At 39.9% G+C, this 15,485-nt stretch overlaps 1 protein-coding gene across 1 annotated transcript in view; it reads right to left on the bottom strand.

Annotated features, from left to right (window-relative positions):
* The window catches only part of ak5 (adenylate kinase 5), a 103,121-nt gene that overhangs the window by 8,726 nt on the left and 78,910 nt on the right, over positions 1-15,485 (bottom strand). Inside the window, exon 11 of the mRNA XM_004555225.5 lies at positions 14,032-14,195. Within this exon, the coding sequence (XP_004555282.3) occupies positions 14,032-14,195 (164 nt within the window). The remainder of the gene's footprint in view (positions 1-14,031; positions 14,196-15,485) is intronic.

Below are 15,485 nucleotides of genomic sequence, written 5' to 3'. Positions count from 1 at the left end.
GCTGTCATAGGTAAAAGAAACGGTATAAGGAAATGAAGGCATTAAAAAGTGTTCCTGCATAAAATATCATGTGGGGTCTTAAATTTCACTTTTTAAAAACATAGTGGTTACAACTCTCATTTTATTCCCTAATAGCTCGGTCCCTTCAGGATAATAGTATTAATTGCCGCTCTTTCTCAGTTCAGACTTGGGTCTCTGCTAAAGAGTTATGTTGTAAATTGGCCTCAGGCACATTTTTCTATGATTATTTCAGTGTATTATTGGGTTTTTTTCTCTCTCTACCCAATTCATAGTCAGATAAGCACTGGTGATATCATTCGAGGTTGGTTCATGGAACAACATTATCCATATCATGGATGGAGAGAGCGGAGAGAGTGATGGATTGTAACATGGTGAAGTTAAAGTATAGTTAACTTGACTTTGATCATTGTATTAGATGGATTGTTGTGTTCAAGTGTCTCACCCCACTAGACAGCACGCTCGTTTTCCTTTTTAATTTTCATTCACCCGCCACATTTTTAGGTACACTTCTTCTTGTTAACGACTGCTCGTTAACATAAAAAGAAGTGATGGTTTTTGGTGGCGCTTCTGAGGCCACTATTATAGATCTTGGTTCACTGGCACAGTATGTTAAACCAGTCATCACTAATCTGGGAGTTAAAATAGAGGCAAATCTTAAACTTGAAAGCCAGGTCAGAGCTGTTGTAAGATCTAGCTTTTTTCATTTGAGGGAATTAGCCAAAATAAAGCCTATCTTATCAAAACAGCATTTTGAGACAGTAATCCATGCCTTTGTTACTTCTAGGCTGGATTATTGTAACGCATTAGGCGCCTGCAGGTTGTGCAAAATGCTGCAGCACGTCTTTTAACTGGAACAAAAAAGTTTGAGCACATTACCCCAATTTTAATTTCACTCCACTGGCTACCTGTACATTTTAGGATTGTTTTTAAAATTCTCTTATTTGCTTTTAAATCTCTTAATGGCCTGGCCCCCCCCTACCTCTCGGAGCTACTACAACCATATACACCTCCCCGTTCCCTTAGGTCCGCCAATCAGCAGCTCCTTAAGGTACCAAAAACTAAGTATAAATCTAAAGGTGATGTGCTTTTGGTGTAGTTGCTCCAAAGTTGTGGAATGATCTACCCTTGCATGTTAGGCAGGCCTCTTCTCTCTCTGAATTTAAAAGTCTTCTTAAAACATATTTATTCGCTGAAGCCTTTGGCATTGATTAGAGGGGTTGACTCAATTTGTTTTGACATGTTTCAATTTATTTTAGTTTTTCTTTAGTTATTTATTTTATCTTATCTCATTTTAATTTTCTTTACTTATGCTTTTAGCATGTACAGCACTTTGTGAACTCTGGTTTTATGTTAAAGTGCTTTATAAATAAAGGTGGTATGGTATGGTATTCAATGCACTGCTTAACTCTGCATCACAGATGATGCTACTCTGCTACATGTACTGCAAACAGTACTGAGACTACTGTAAACAACAGAGCCAGAGATCCTGTGCAAACAAACCTTTTTTGACACTATTCATGAATTACATGAAGCATTTTGTTATGCTCTATAAAAACAAAAAACAAGCAAAGCAATTTCATAAATTGAACCTATATATCTGTAATAGGACAATATTGTCCAATTTAAAAGCTGCCATTATGACTGTTACTAATCACCCAATCCAATAGCGTCACAAACTGAAGCCTATAAAACAACCATAATACCTAATCAACTGTTATAACATCGATAAAGTGAAAATTTATTCCAGCAATTGATACTATCATATATCCTCCACATTACAGGTAATGGGTCAGCTGAGGATGGTGTAAGTGGCTTGTACATGTGAATTTAATACTTCTTCAAAGACATTTACCCTTCTGTTATTGTGCGATATCTGTCATCATTTCACTTAATGTTCATTAGTTGGGATAGATGAAAAACATTCATCAAATAGGCTGATCTAGGCAGTTAACCTGTGTTAATGTTTTAAAGGCTTTTTTGCCATAAGAGGAGGAAATAGCTAAGTGTGCTAACAGCTCTGCAGTTGTTAATGATTTTAAAATTATTCTCACTAAGACCGACGTTGTTTGTTTTCTTTAACTTTTTCCTGATTTGGTGATCTTAAGGCTTCTTGAGAAAAACTTACAGGAAGGAAGAGGGTAGGACGGGAGATGGTAGCTGTAGTTTATGTCTTCAGATGACACGACATTGACAGCAGCAAGATATGCTCCACTAGGTATTCATGCAACCTGGACTGAAACCCTGAGCTGCCCACAGATGCAACAAATCACGAGCAGCAGCCGCATCAACATGAAAACAAGCGCTCCTCCACTTCTGGTAGTTTAACACAATGAATAAGAAGCAGTTTTTCAGCTGAGTTAATTTTCTTTCTGCATGTTTATGTGAGTTTTTGCAGTGTTATATCAAAATGAAAAAATGAATCCCTGTTTCAATAACCAGTGGATTTTCCTCGAATTCAGCTTCTATAAATATAAAATAGAGCTGAAAAGTGCAATCAATGGCCAGCAGGGGGTCACTCTCCCCGAGTCTTGTTGTATGGAAGTGTTATGGCCCCTGGCCTTGGAAGAAGAGAGCCAGCCTTCCTTCAAGCAGATTAGGGTGTGGCAACCCCCACAGACGATTGGCTGGCTGGTAACCCGTGGATACCTCCAGGGAAAGTCTATTGGACCACCTGAGGGATGCCAGACCAGTGACTGACTGGTCACACCTGTGTCTTTAAAAGGCTGAAGAACATTCATTCAGGGGCTGCTGCTTTGCACTGAGTGTGCATCCTGCCCCGTCTGTGAGCCTTGTTTGCAAGACCTTATCTAAACTGTGCATTAAAAAGTGCATGCCTGAGCGTGTAGTTTTGTATTTAAATGAACAGAAAATGACCACTCTTACATCTGCTGTTGTTGTTGCTGATGAGTATGTGCTTGCCCATAAATCATCATTCATTGTCAGTGAGACGCCACGTGTTAGCTCTGTGCAACAGCCCCACACGGCTAAAGCGTCTGGTTCGAAGGAAAATCATCAGTGTTTTTATAGTCACAAACCTGGACATGTCAGCGCTGACTGTTTAGCCCTAAAACGGGAAACGTAGTTAAATTCCCAACAGACTAAAGGTGTTGGTTTTGTGCAAGCAGTGCCCCGCAGTGAAGTCCTTGGTTGTGGTGGTAAGATGCCTGACCCTTGTTTTGAACCTTTCATTTCTGATGGCTTGGTACCACTAACAGCTAATCCCTCTGATCTGAAACCAATACGCATTTTGAGGGAGACTGGAGGCTCCCAGACTGTCATCTTCTCTGGGGTCTTACCTTTCTCAGCTGAAAGCACCTGTGGTTTTAATTCTGTTCTGCTCCCAGTTCACCGGGTTTACGTAAAATCAGAACTTGCTACAGGGTTTTTCCCTCTTTCTGTTTGCACAGCCTTACCAGTAGATGGTGTGGCCATGTTAATGGGGAATGATATTGCTGGAGGTTTCTTGCTTCCAAATCCGGTTTTAGACAATCATCTAAATCAGACGACCCCGGACTCTTCTGTGAACTCTGGGCTGTATCCGGCCTGTATGGTTACCTGTGCATAATCAGGTAAAGATGCTGACATTTCACTCTCCGATTCTGTGCTGATGTCCTCATTTTCCAAGGAGGGTAATGTGCAAACTGAAGAAAACAATGTTCTGCCCAATCCATCCTTGAAGAACGCACCACTTCAACTGACCAGCAAACACTTGTCCTCAGCCCAACAAGCTGACGAAACATGAAATTGTTTCAATTGTGTGGTAAGTGCTGATCAAGCCAGTAAAGAACAACAAGCCTGTTTTGTAGAACAGGACATCTTAATGCGTCAGTGGTCTCCTCAGGTGCGGAAAGTGCAGACTGGAGTAAAGTTAAACAGATAGCCAACCATAAATAGACATAAGGTCCTGTCTCTTGCCCATGAAAGTCTAGACATTTGGGTATCACAAAAACATACCAGCTTTTGTTAAAGCATTTCTTTTGGCCTAGTATGAAACGTGATGTTTCAAAGTTTTGTCGCAGTTGTCATGTGTGCTAGATTGCTGGTAAACCAAATCTGGTGATGCCCCACTGTGTCCTATTCCTGTAGCGGATTAGCCATTTGTCCATGTCATAGTGGACTGTGTTGGACCACTACCTAGAACAAAGTCAGGAAATGAATATCTGCTCACCGTCATGTGTGCTGCTACACGTTTCCCTGAGGCCATTTCATTACATAAAATTACAGCAAGGTCGGTTGTTACAGCGCTAAAAAAGTTCTTGTCTGTGTTTGGCCTGCTGATGGTCATACAAACTGATCAAGGTTCAAACTTCCAGTCAAAGGTGTTTAAAAAGGGTAGCTAAATCCCTGAATATCAAACATGTTGTGTCCTCTGCTTACCATCCAGAGTCCCAAGGTGCATTGGAACGATGGCATCAGACCCTAAAGGCAATGCTACGCAAGTACTGCCTAGAGGCTGAAAGGAGTGGGGATGAGGGGATGCTCGTGAAGTTGTTCAGGAGTCACTCGGTTTTAGTCCAGCTGAACTAGTATTTGGCCACATGCCTCGTGGGCCACTTAAAGCTATGAAAGAGGAATTTTTGATTCCTGAAGAGCTCCAAAACAAGTGTGACAAAGTATGTGCAAAGCTTTTGTGAACGTTTGAGTCAGGCCAACGCTCTGGCTAAAAAGCATCTCGCTGCTTCACAGCAGAACACGAGGCTTTTATAGAGGTACTTATACTTGCTAATGATCAGTTAATCAAGTGCATTTGATTAGCAGCACCTGGCTGATACTTGCTCTCTTAAATCCTATAGAAACTGCGAGGATGTACTTCATTTTTTCACAGCACTGCATAGGGTTCTATGAAAACTTTCTTTTTTACATGACCATGGAAAGGAGCTTGAAAATAACTCCTCAAATAGATTGCTGGAATAAGAGGCCTGATATTAGACTTTGGTATTTCACAGAAAAATACATGTTCTGTGTTTCCAGGCAACAGTACAGTAACACTTTACCAAGGCAAACACTCCCTGTGTCGTCACTCACCATTGCACCACATACGACAGCGTTTTATCTCACTTTGAGATAAAACTCTAGTGTGGGTGATTTTGTGTTACAACGGCTTTTTGTAATGTTTTCGGTTGTAAACCTGGAGAGGTGCACTTCAGTAATCCCAGTGTGGGATTATTCATCCAGCTTTAAATCACCATTTCTCTCTCTCTCTCTCATAAGTCTCTCACATGGCATTAAAAAAGCATTTCACAGTGCTCATGTTGGAGAACACATGGGACATGACCTTAATGTGCAGTAAGAAGCTTAGACAGCAGAGCTTTGCTTGAAAGCCATTGGGTTTCTCCACCGAGTAGACAGAAAGTTAAAGTAAATCTGTGCGTGGGTGTCTTTATATGGCATTTTAATCTTGGCTGAAAAGCCTCAGTGTTTCTGATTCTTTGGAGTTTGTGCTTTTCTGTTGTTTTTGTTCTTTTTCAGGGGGCAGAAAAGGATAAAAATAGCACAAGGAAGTCCATTGCAATCAGCAAAAATTGCCGGTTACTTTTCATAGAATATAGATAAGCATAGACTGGCCTTTTATCCTCTGGAAAAACTATTGTTATAATTTCTTTCCAAAAATGTGTCCCTACTTGCCAGATATTCAACAGTCATCAATAGAAAGTTTTCTAAGGGCTATTTATTTAGCAGAAAAGAGTGAAAATTCAAGCAAAATCCCATTCATCTCCATTGATCCTAGACCTGAAACAGTTAGTCAGAGACAGATGTTTTTTTTGTTTTTTCCCCTCCCACGTCAGAAATCAATACAGTCTCAAAGCTCTTGTTTACTTTCTGCTACCTCCGGGTACAGCTCCTTTCTCACACTGTGTCATTTCCTGCTGTTCTCATTACTAGAGCTGCTCGAACAAGAAAAGCACTTTACTTTTTGTGGTGGCAATTACAGGGAAACCAGAAAATATTGGCGACTCCTGAAAAGAGTCAGTTATTGGCATAAGCAGAGATTTTCTGTAGGTCAAAACTTTCTCTGAGAGCTTGGTGATAATTAAATTCACGTCAATAATATTCTCTTACTTTAGGCAATTATGTTCATTTTGGATCAGTAGGAGGGCAGATTTTGGTAAAATCAGTAGTATATTTGCAATGAATTCTTCTTAACAGCAAAAATGTCTTCACATAATAGAACTTCAGAACTATGTCTTGTAACCGTGAAGGCTTGTTTTTAAGTTAAGCTTTAATCAGTTGTGGAAATCTTTAAGGGCTGGTTTTCTTTCTGTGTGACTGCAGTTTCACAGAATTATCTTTTCTGAAATGTAATTATGTAGTTTGATACAATGGTTTTCTGCTTACTGTATAAAATGTCCGGACTCTGTATATGAGCCTCCGGACTTTATGTTCATGATGATCCATGACAAAGGTTGGGACATTGTTTGAAGTTTATCACATGTGAACTCATCAGTGAGTTTCTGAGGGGTCTATGTCTGGGTAGAGTGTGCAGGACACAGGACAACCACTTGCAAGCTGGGTGTTCACAGGACTATTACGTGTGCTTTTCTCAAAATTTGTGCAATCAGACATCAGATGGGCTTTACACTAGGGAGCTGGCAGGTTAAAGTGCATGTCTGAAAATGGCTACGGTGTAATTCAGTCACTAATTGCATTTGTTTTTAACAGTTTGTGACAATAGTGGGGCTCTACAGCACAGATGGATAAGATCTAACTGGATTTGGATGCACAACCTTTCATGGGATTTTTTTCAGTTGAGAAAAAAATAGAAACATGCAGACCGTATTCTTCAGATGATTAATTAACAGGCTGTGTTTGAAGGCTGTGGTGACATAAACGTAAACACCAGAGCTCAGTAATTCCTCCATGGACAGATTAAGGTTGAAAATCCTCCACTGTGTGTTTTGACAAACTGCAACCAGTTTACCAGGCGGAGTGAAAGGACACGCTTCAGCAATACATTCCAGTCAATATTTGTGACTCACTCTGATCAAAAGCACACGTTGAACACACATGCTTACAGCTGTGTGTGTGTGTGTGTGCATTTTAATGTGAAATGTCACAGACTTGCAGCGCAGTTCAATTAAAAGGTTTTCTGACAACCACCAGCTTATTACTGATCATTAATTATGACCAGCAGAAAAATGCATCACGGCTCATAATCTCTGCAGCTGTCATGAGGGATGTGGATGCTGGAAATTAAGCCTGTATGTTAAAGCTATTTGTCACTTCTACCTGCTACTTTTGTAATGTGATTTAAGTCTCATGTGTTGTTGTTTGTCTGTTAGCTTAAACTCTATTTCAGAGAAGACAGTAGTCATGAAAGACCAGGAGCTTCTGTGAAATCCACGGGGGGAAAAAACAAAACAAAAAAACCACTGAAGACTTCTCATGTGGCCTTTTTTAACCTTTTGACGTTTTCTGTCTCTCGCTCTCTTTTTTGCATATCTTGCTCTTTGTGGTGAACGCCGCTCGCTTTCCTGTTTAAGACAACTTTTCAATTTGTCAGCATTTTACTGACATATGGCGTAATCGCCGCCAGGCTATGTGCTTTTGGCAAAAGAGTTAGGCTAAGTATTAACTGACCAAAAACTTTCATCCTACACAATGATTGGGAAAGTGTGGTTTCCAGCTCTGGAGGTACTGCAGGTGGGCCACGAAGTTGTTTAAAAGGGAGAAATCAAAGATTTTTAGCTCATAATTGCCATTAAATATTAATTTAAAAGAAGCAAGCAAAGCCACAGGATGCAAAAAGTATTCATTAGTCTTTCATTTCTGACCTGTTTTCAGTCTGTACATGTTTTATATCTCCTCTGTAAAAGGTTAAATGAACTAAATCACCAGTTAAGGCTGTTGTTTTTAACAATCAAAAGGAATCAGTGAAAAACATCATCAATAGGTCTAATTAAGGGCTTAAGCAGGCTGCAGAATACTTTCTGATACCATAAACGTACTCTCTGGAATTTGGAAATAATTATGAATGATGATGGGTGCATTTCCTCACATTAGAATAGTTGTACTTCTGTTTGTGTAACATGTATTTTTCTGTTAGCTGTAGGAAATGTTTAAAAAAAATAAAACCCTGAACAGTTATTGCACAGAATCACCTTTTCTGTATTTAGACAAGGACAGATCTTGTTCCCCATTTGAAATGACAATTTGTGTACACACACAGAAGAAACATAAACCACGCCAGGCTGAAATTATTAATTAAAGAGGAGTATTTTTACATGACTCAAAACATGCATCGAGTGGAGCTTAATCACTTCCTCAATCCTCTGTGGATAATCTACATGAGTGCCTCGCTCGAAAGAGAAGATACCATCACATCCTTCCCACAGCTGTCACAGATGTATAAGCAACTACAGCAGCTTAAGAAGCAGCTGTGAGACCTGATTTATATTTGGACTACTTCTCTCCTATAGATCTGTCTGAGCTAACTTCAGCAGTTTCATTACCTAAACCATCGTGTTATCCTTTAGATCTTTTCCCTACTTGGCTGAATAAGGATTAACACTTCCAATGTTGAGTGTTTCCAGCACCTTGTTGAATATATGACACAAAGGATTGCACACAAAGTTGTGCAGGCAGAAAAAGGGGGTCCAACTCAGTACTAGCAAGGCGTACTTAAAAATGGGCTGCAGAGTGTATCTGTTATAATGGCACCCAGAACACATCCTCTGCTCTCAGCTGAAACAGTCCTCTTGCTGGGCCGTGAGGGCACATCAACTGAATTAAAACGTTCTGCACTGCTTCTAGCACATGCATGAATATGAGTATTTCAGAGTTTCTTACTGGGAAAAAGAACAGCATCACAAATGCTGTATATATTATTGAAAGAAACGTACTATTTCTAATAAAGTTTTATTTGGATTTGCCACTTTAATATCTGTGCAACCACTCGATTTGTTTTAAAGAATATTATGTGCCTCGTACTGTATTATCTGCCTTGAGGACCTGTAAATAAAATATGGGCTTAGATCATCTGTCACTCTTTTGGGCTACATTTCTGAGAGTCTAGAAAATAGAATCTGAAAAGAGCCCCTTTAAAAACAATGCTAGAAAAATATAGTACAAAGTACACTATGGTGCCAAAAGTATTCGCTCGTCTACCTTCACACACGATTGAACTTGAGTTCTTAATCCATAAAGTTTAATATGATGTTGGGTCACCCTTAACAGCTTCAACTCCTCTGGCAAGGCTTTCCAAAAGGTTTAGAAGTGTATTCATGGAAATTTTTGACTGTTGTTCCAGAAGCACATTTGCGAGGTCAGACACTGATGATGGACGAGAAGGCCTGGCCACTCTAATTCATCCCAAAGGTGTTTTGTGCAGTTGGGGTCAGGATTCTGTGCAGGCCAGTCAAGTTCTTCCACACCAAACTCACTCATCTATGTCAATGTGGACCTTGTTTGTGCACAATCAATGTTGGAACAGGAAAGAGGCATCCTCAAACAGTTGCCACAAAGTTAGGAGCATTAAAATGTCCATAATGTGTTGGTATGTGGAAGAATTAAGAGTTCCTTCCAATGGAACTAAGGGGCTGAGCCCAACTCCTGAATAACAACCCCGCATCATATATGGAAGAAAACGCTGGAATTCACTGAACTCCTGAGAGCGATTTCTTTCACAAATATTTGTAGAAGCAGTGTGCCTGCCTAGGGCCTTGACTTTATACACCTGTCGCTATGGAAGTGATTAGAACACCTGAATTCTATTATTTGGATGTGTGAGTGATTACGTTTGGCAATATAATGCATCTGGCCCTGAATACCTTTAGAAAGTGTTGAGCTACTCTGGGTGGGGTCCACAATCACACATAATAAAACATCCCTCGATACTATCAGTATTGTTTGAGTGCAGACTCTCCAGTGCCTACATGAATAATGCCTGAGGTTGTCTCTCTGTCCCAGTCAGTGTGTTTTTCAGTACATAATTTACCATGTCTGCACAGCCTGTCAGTGAGTTTGTTTCCATCTCTGAAACAAGCTCAGACAGACGTTTCACCATTATGAAATCTCCAATAAAGCCCTTTTTTTTTAAAAGTGCTTTTCAATATAAAAATTTAACGTTAGTCCTCCCTTTTCTGTTTATTTAATTATACCCTCTGCAGGAAAAACATGTTACATAATACATATTTTCTCAGCCTGAAAGCTGCGGTGTAGTCAAGTAACTGCAAGTACATTTTTAGCATTTTCTAGATAAACTACTTCACTCCCAGGCTTTATAAAATGATAATCTATACAGCCGTGTTGTCAGATAATTATTTTTTGGATATGCTTTTTGCTCGGTGCTTATCCCTGTCAGAGGCCGACACTTGTCCTCTCACAGTCTACCTGTCAGTCAAAAAGTGTGGTTAGTGGTTGTCTGACATGTTTGACTGTCACTTCTGCTGCTGTGGCATTTTGCAGTTGCTTCTTGTACTGAATATCCTGTTCTTACATTTATTCCAAATAAGCCAATAACAGATATAATCCTCGGGTGTCATTAAAATGTACTGTTTCATAATTGTAGGGAGAAAAAAAACATTCCCCTGAAAAATAGGCACACTGTGTTCTTATAGTTTGGTTCGTCTGATACTCATTTCCATTCTGATTTTTTGCAATATGGCACTACTTCGAGAAAGGCATCAGAAAATAAAGAAAATACAGGGATTTTTATTACCGATAGGGATGCGTGATGTGCTCTCATTCCAACGGCGTCAAACGCTGCTGTTGTGTGATATGCAGCTGATTTTTCCCAAATTATGCACAGGATATTGTTTGGTGTCTGTGTCAGGATATTGGTCCTTTTTATAGAGCCACACAGAGAGATGGTGGTGGTGCAGAAAGTGGTGGTTTTATCTGTCTGAGCGTTTGAAGTCCTTTAATATTTTAATACTGATTTTGATTCTCTGTCTTTTTACATTAGCATGATTTTGCTAGTAGCACGTCTCCGTTGTGTGACCCTGTGTTTTGATTCATGAAGTCATTATTATCCTTTTATGTTAACTTTTAGTTTTATTGTTCAGGGTCTTGTCTAGTTGTGGACGCACTTCATTTTATTTACTGTTCTAGTTTTAGTTAAGTTTAGTTTAACTTTTAGGCGTTCTGTTTTGAGTTTGTTGCTCCTCATGTTTCCTCCTCTCTGCTTCTATTATGTGTATTTGTTCTGTTGTGCTTATTTCTCTTTGTCTTCAGATTAGCTCCCTGTGCTTAGGACTCATGTTTTGGTTACTTCCTATTTTTACTTTGAAGGTCCCGTGTTAGTTCTGGTTTCTGATTTTCCTTACAGTCTTCATCTGTGTCTCGGTACCCTCTTGTTGGTCATTACCTAATGAACTGTCTGGGTATAGTCTTATATTCCTGTCAGTCTTTGTCACAGCCTTTGCTATCTTTGCTGTGTGTCTTCTCCCTGTTTAGTCATGTGTAATGCTTTGCTCAAAGTGATTTTTGAATTATTGTTTATATATTACCAAAAAACAAATGCAGGACCGTCTTGTGTCCTGCATTTAGGCCCTCATTCTTAAGCTCCACATCCTGTGACACTTTAGCCCTGCACATAAAAGAATGACATTTAAATCACAGATAGAGGGGCAGTTACAAAAGTCAACAACTGGACTCATTGTTGTTTCTCAATCTGAAGCCAGTGTTGCTTTATTTAATTTGCTCATTATAACGTTAGCTAGTTTAAAATTGGAGAAGAGTGAACAGCCGGATTGGTGCCACGTCTGCAGGGATGGAGGTGCTCTGTTGGTCTATTGTGGTAAAGAATGAGCTGGGCATGAAGGCAAAGCGGTCCATTTGCTGTTCACTATATGCGCCTCCCCTCACCTGTGGCAAGAAGCTGTGGATAGTGACCGAAAGAATAGGATCAACAACACAAGAGGTGGAAATGAGCTTTCTCAGAAGGATGTCTGGGCTCAGCCTTAGAGATCATGCCAGGAGCTTAGTCAACTAGTACAGCCGCTACTCTACTGGACTGAAAAGAGCCTGTTGAGGTGATTTGGGGATCTAACTAGGGCAACTCCTGGATGCCTATTAGCTGAAGTGTTTCAAGCATCTCCAACTGGGATGATACACTGGGGCATCCGCAGAACATGCTGGGGAGATTATGCCTCTCAGCTAGTTTAGTCCGGAAGCTGGAAGAGCTGAATGAGGTGGAGAGGGAGTGTGGGCATTTCAGCTTTGACTGAAGACCCAGATAAATGGAAACAGGGCAGGGTTGTCCATGGTGGGCTTGGCAAGATTTTATATAGGTCTCAAGTGTGGCAGACATGAAAACACTACTGTATTAGTACATATGTTCACAGATTCAGCTCTGCTGTTAACGCCAGAAATTCAAACTAAACCTTTCTGAAATGTAACCCTGAGCAACATAGCAGACCCACTACAAACAACAACAAAACACTTTTGATGCATTTTCCCTGTCTGCCCTTCAATCATACGTTGGCTGTCTCAGACGTGTTTATAAAATGCAGTGAAAGGATATTTGCCCTCTTCTTGATTTCTTAGTTTGTTCCATATTTGTTACTCTAAAATGTTTTAGCTCACCAAACAAATTTCAATATTAGACAAAGTGATGATTTCATTTATTAAGGGAGAAAATCTATCGAAACCTGCCTTACAAAGCCATTTCTAAGGCTTTGGGACTGTGAACCACAGTGAGAGTCATTATCCACAAATGGAGAAAGCTTGGAACAGCGGTGAAGCTTCCCACGTGTGGCCAGCCTACCAAAATTACTCCATCAATGACTCATCCAGGAGGTCAGAAAAGAACAAAAAACAACATCTTAAGAACTGCAGGCCTTACTTTTCTCAGTTAAGGTCAGAGTTTATGATTCAATAATAAAGAGACTGGGGGGAAAAAAAGAACTGAAAGGCTTGTTTCATACTTTCCAAAAAACAGCTTGACGATCCTCAAGAGTTTGGGGGAAATACGCTGTACACTAACCAAAAGCTGAACTTTTCAATTGAACTTTTCATAAAAAGAACATCACACCAACATTTAAACATAACGGTGGCAGTGTGATTGTCTGTCGCTGCTTTGCTGCTTCAGGACGACTTGCTGTAATTGATGAAACCATGAATTCTGTCCTCTACCAGATAATCCTGAAGAACAATGTTTGACCACCAGTTCATGGCCTGAAGCACAAACGCACTTGGGTTATGCAGTAAGAGAAAATTCACAATAAGTCCACCTCTGAATGACTCAAAGAAATTAGACAAAATCAAGTTTCTGGAGTGGCCTAGCCAAAGTCAGGACAAATCCAATTGCGATGCTTTTGCACGACCTTACCAGGACGATTTTGGTTGAAAACATTGAAACAATTCTCCAAAGAAAAGTGGGCTAAAATTTCTCCACACTGATGTGAGAGATGCATTGGCAGTTAATAACTGATTGCAGTTTTTGCTGCCAACGGTGGCACAACCAATTAGGTTTATTTAGGTGAGTCAAAATTATTTTTTCAATCTTTCTGAATAAATAAAATCATCATTTAAAAACTGCTTTTTCTATTTACTCAGGTTATTTTTGTCTAATATTAAAAACTGCTTGATGATCTGAAAAATGTAAGTGTGACAGTTATGCAAAAATACTGGCAACCGCCCATGCTTCCCCTCAGCCTCTATCAAACACACATGTGAGGTCAAGAGCACTGAGGTTCAAACTCATCCAAGACTGTTAGTAGATGCACCTATGATATCAATTTAAAGCTCGTACGTCACCTTAATCTTGAGTTATCGCATTCAAAACGTTTTGAATCCAGGAAGCGGACAAATACTTTCTTTTACTTGCACTGGAGATGAGTTGAATCTAATTTTACCCTCATCCTAAACGGTTATGGTTAATCCCTTTTTTTATATGTCCAATTTTTCAATCACACAACAGTTATGGAGTATTTATTGTGCTAATAATGCAAAATGTGATTTTTACAAATGAAAACAATGTAAAGTCAAATCAGTTTATAATTCTAGGCTTTGTGAGCTTCAGTAATCCCCTCATTATTTGCTTGTTTTACTCTGGACTGCCACACTGACCTCAGGCAACTGTTCTCCTCTCTCAAGTGCGTCCCGCAGGTAGCGCCCCCTATTGTTGTTAGACTGCAGCTCGCTGCAGAGCAGGTCACCCAGCGTGACGCGACGCAGGCCGAACCTCTCCTCCATCCGCTCACACTGCAGAGCCTTACCTGAGCCTGGACCACCTGAGACAGAAACACAGAGAAACAAGCAGAAATAAGGCCATATCGTCACGGTCAAGTGATCACTGAGACTAACCTCCTGTGAGAAGAGGATGACGAGGAGGAAATTGAAAGATGACAGAAGAATATAAAGGAGGGAGATGATAGGAAATGGACGATGAGTGTTTGTGTGTCCGAAAGAAGGTACAGTTAAAGAACAAAGAGAAACAGATAAAAAACAGATAAAACAAAAAAAAATCAATTAAATTACATTTATTAAGAAGGAAAATGGAAGGTAAAATTGTTTCTGCATTTTTCTGTGAAGTCTTCTAGGAGTGGTTTTTCACTGACTTTGCTGTTAGCATCGCAATAACATTTAAGCTGCATAATAAAAGAAAGATCATCTGTATGCCGTCCTCATTAAGACAGGGGTTTGTGCAGAAATAAGTTTGCAATTTGCAGAGTGATGCAGAGGTAATATAACAATTACTTTCCACAAGGAGTAAATAAGGAAAGCACTGCATACTTTTAAAAAAGTAAAGAGTAATGTGGAGGGCTTAAAAAGGCAGAATGAACATACAAAGCATCATATTCAGAGAAAGATAAATCAAAGTGGGAATTAAACCTTTTTTTCTAACCAACCAGCTTTCATTAAGTAATTACATTTTAGCTGCTTTCACTTCTTACGGTCAGAATATATACCGGCACTTTCTGTGTTTGATAGCTTGCTGTGATGCTCGCAGGTGTTGTTGCAAGTATAATTGTATAACGTGGCCGTGAAACTGTGTGAAGCAGTCATTTATCAGCGCTAGCCTTGAGCCTAGTAATAAAACTCAGGATGCGCTTCATATTCATCATTATTCAACTCGAGTTGAATTCAAAAACAAGTGCGCTCATCACCATTTCCTTACGGAGCACGGACAGATATGAGCGAGGTGAGGCTCGCACGGTGGGGAACGACTGAAATCAGAGAGAAGAAATCAAGGAGGAAGGGCTAGGGATTCATTCAGAACATAAACACCGCCTTCGTTTATTTAGCCAGGCTCCATACGCTGCACAGACACCTCCACCAGGATGTAAAATAATGACCCAGAAATCCTTGAGAAGCTTGTTAGTGGCTCTTCTAGTTAGTTCGTCTTGCAAGTCAAACCCCTGCGAACTGTCTGAGTGTGAAGACGGTTTCATCACTGAGAACATCATCTAGATGAACCCAGTTTAAAGGTCACAGCTTTGGGAAGTGTTTTACTTTCCTTCTTACTTTTACTTCATTTTCTCAGTAGGTGTCACAGTGTGCACTGCAGCCATGTTAAACAT

This window comes from Maylandia zebra, linkage group LG18 (genome assembly GCF_041146795.1).
Source record: "Maylandia zebra isolate NMK-2024a linkage group LG18, Mzebra_GT3a, whole genome shotgun sequence".
NCBI lineage: Eukaryota > Metazoa > Chordata > Actinopteri > Cichliformes > Cichlidae > Maylandia > Maylandia zebra.
Note: the sequence above shows the minus strand (reverse complement) of the source record. Positions and strands in the feature narration are given on the sequence as shown.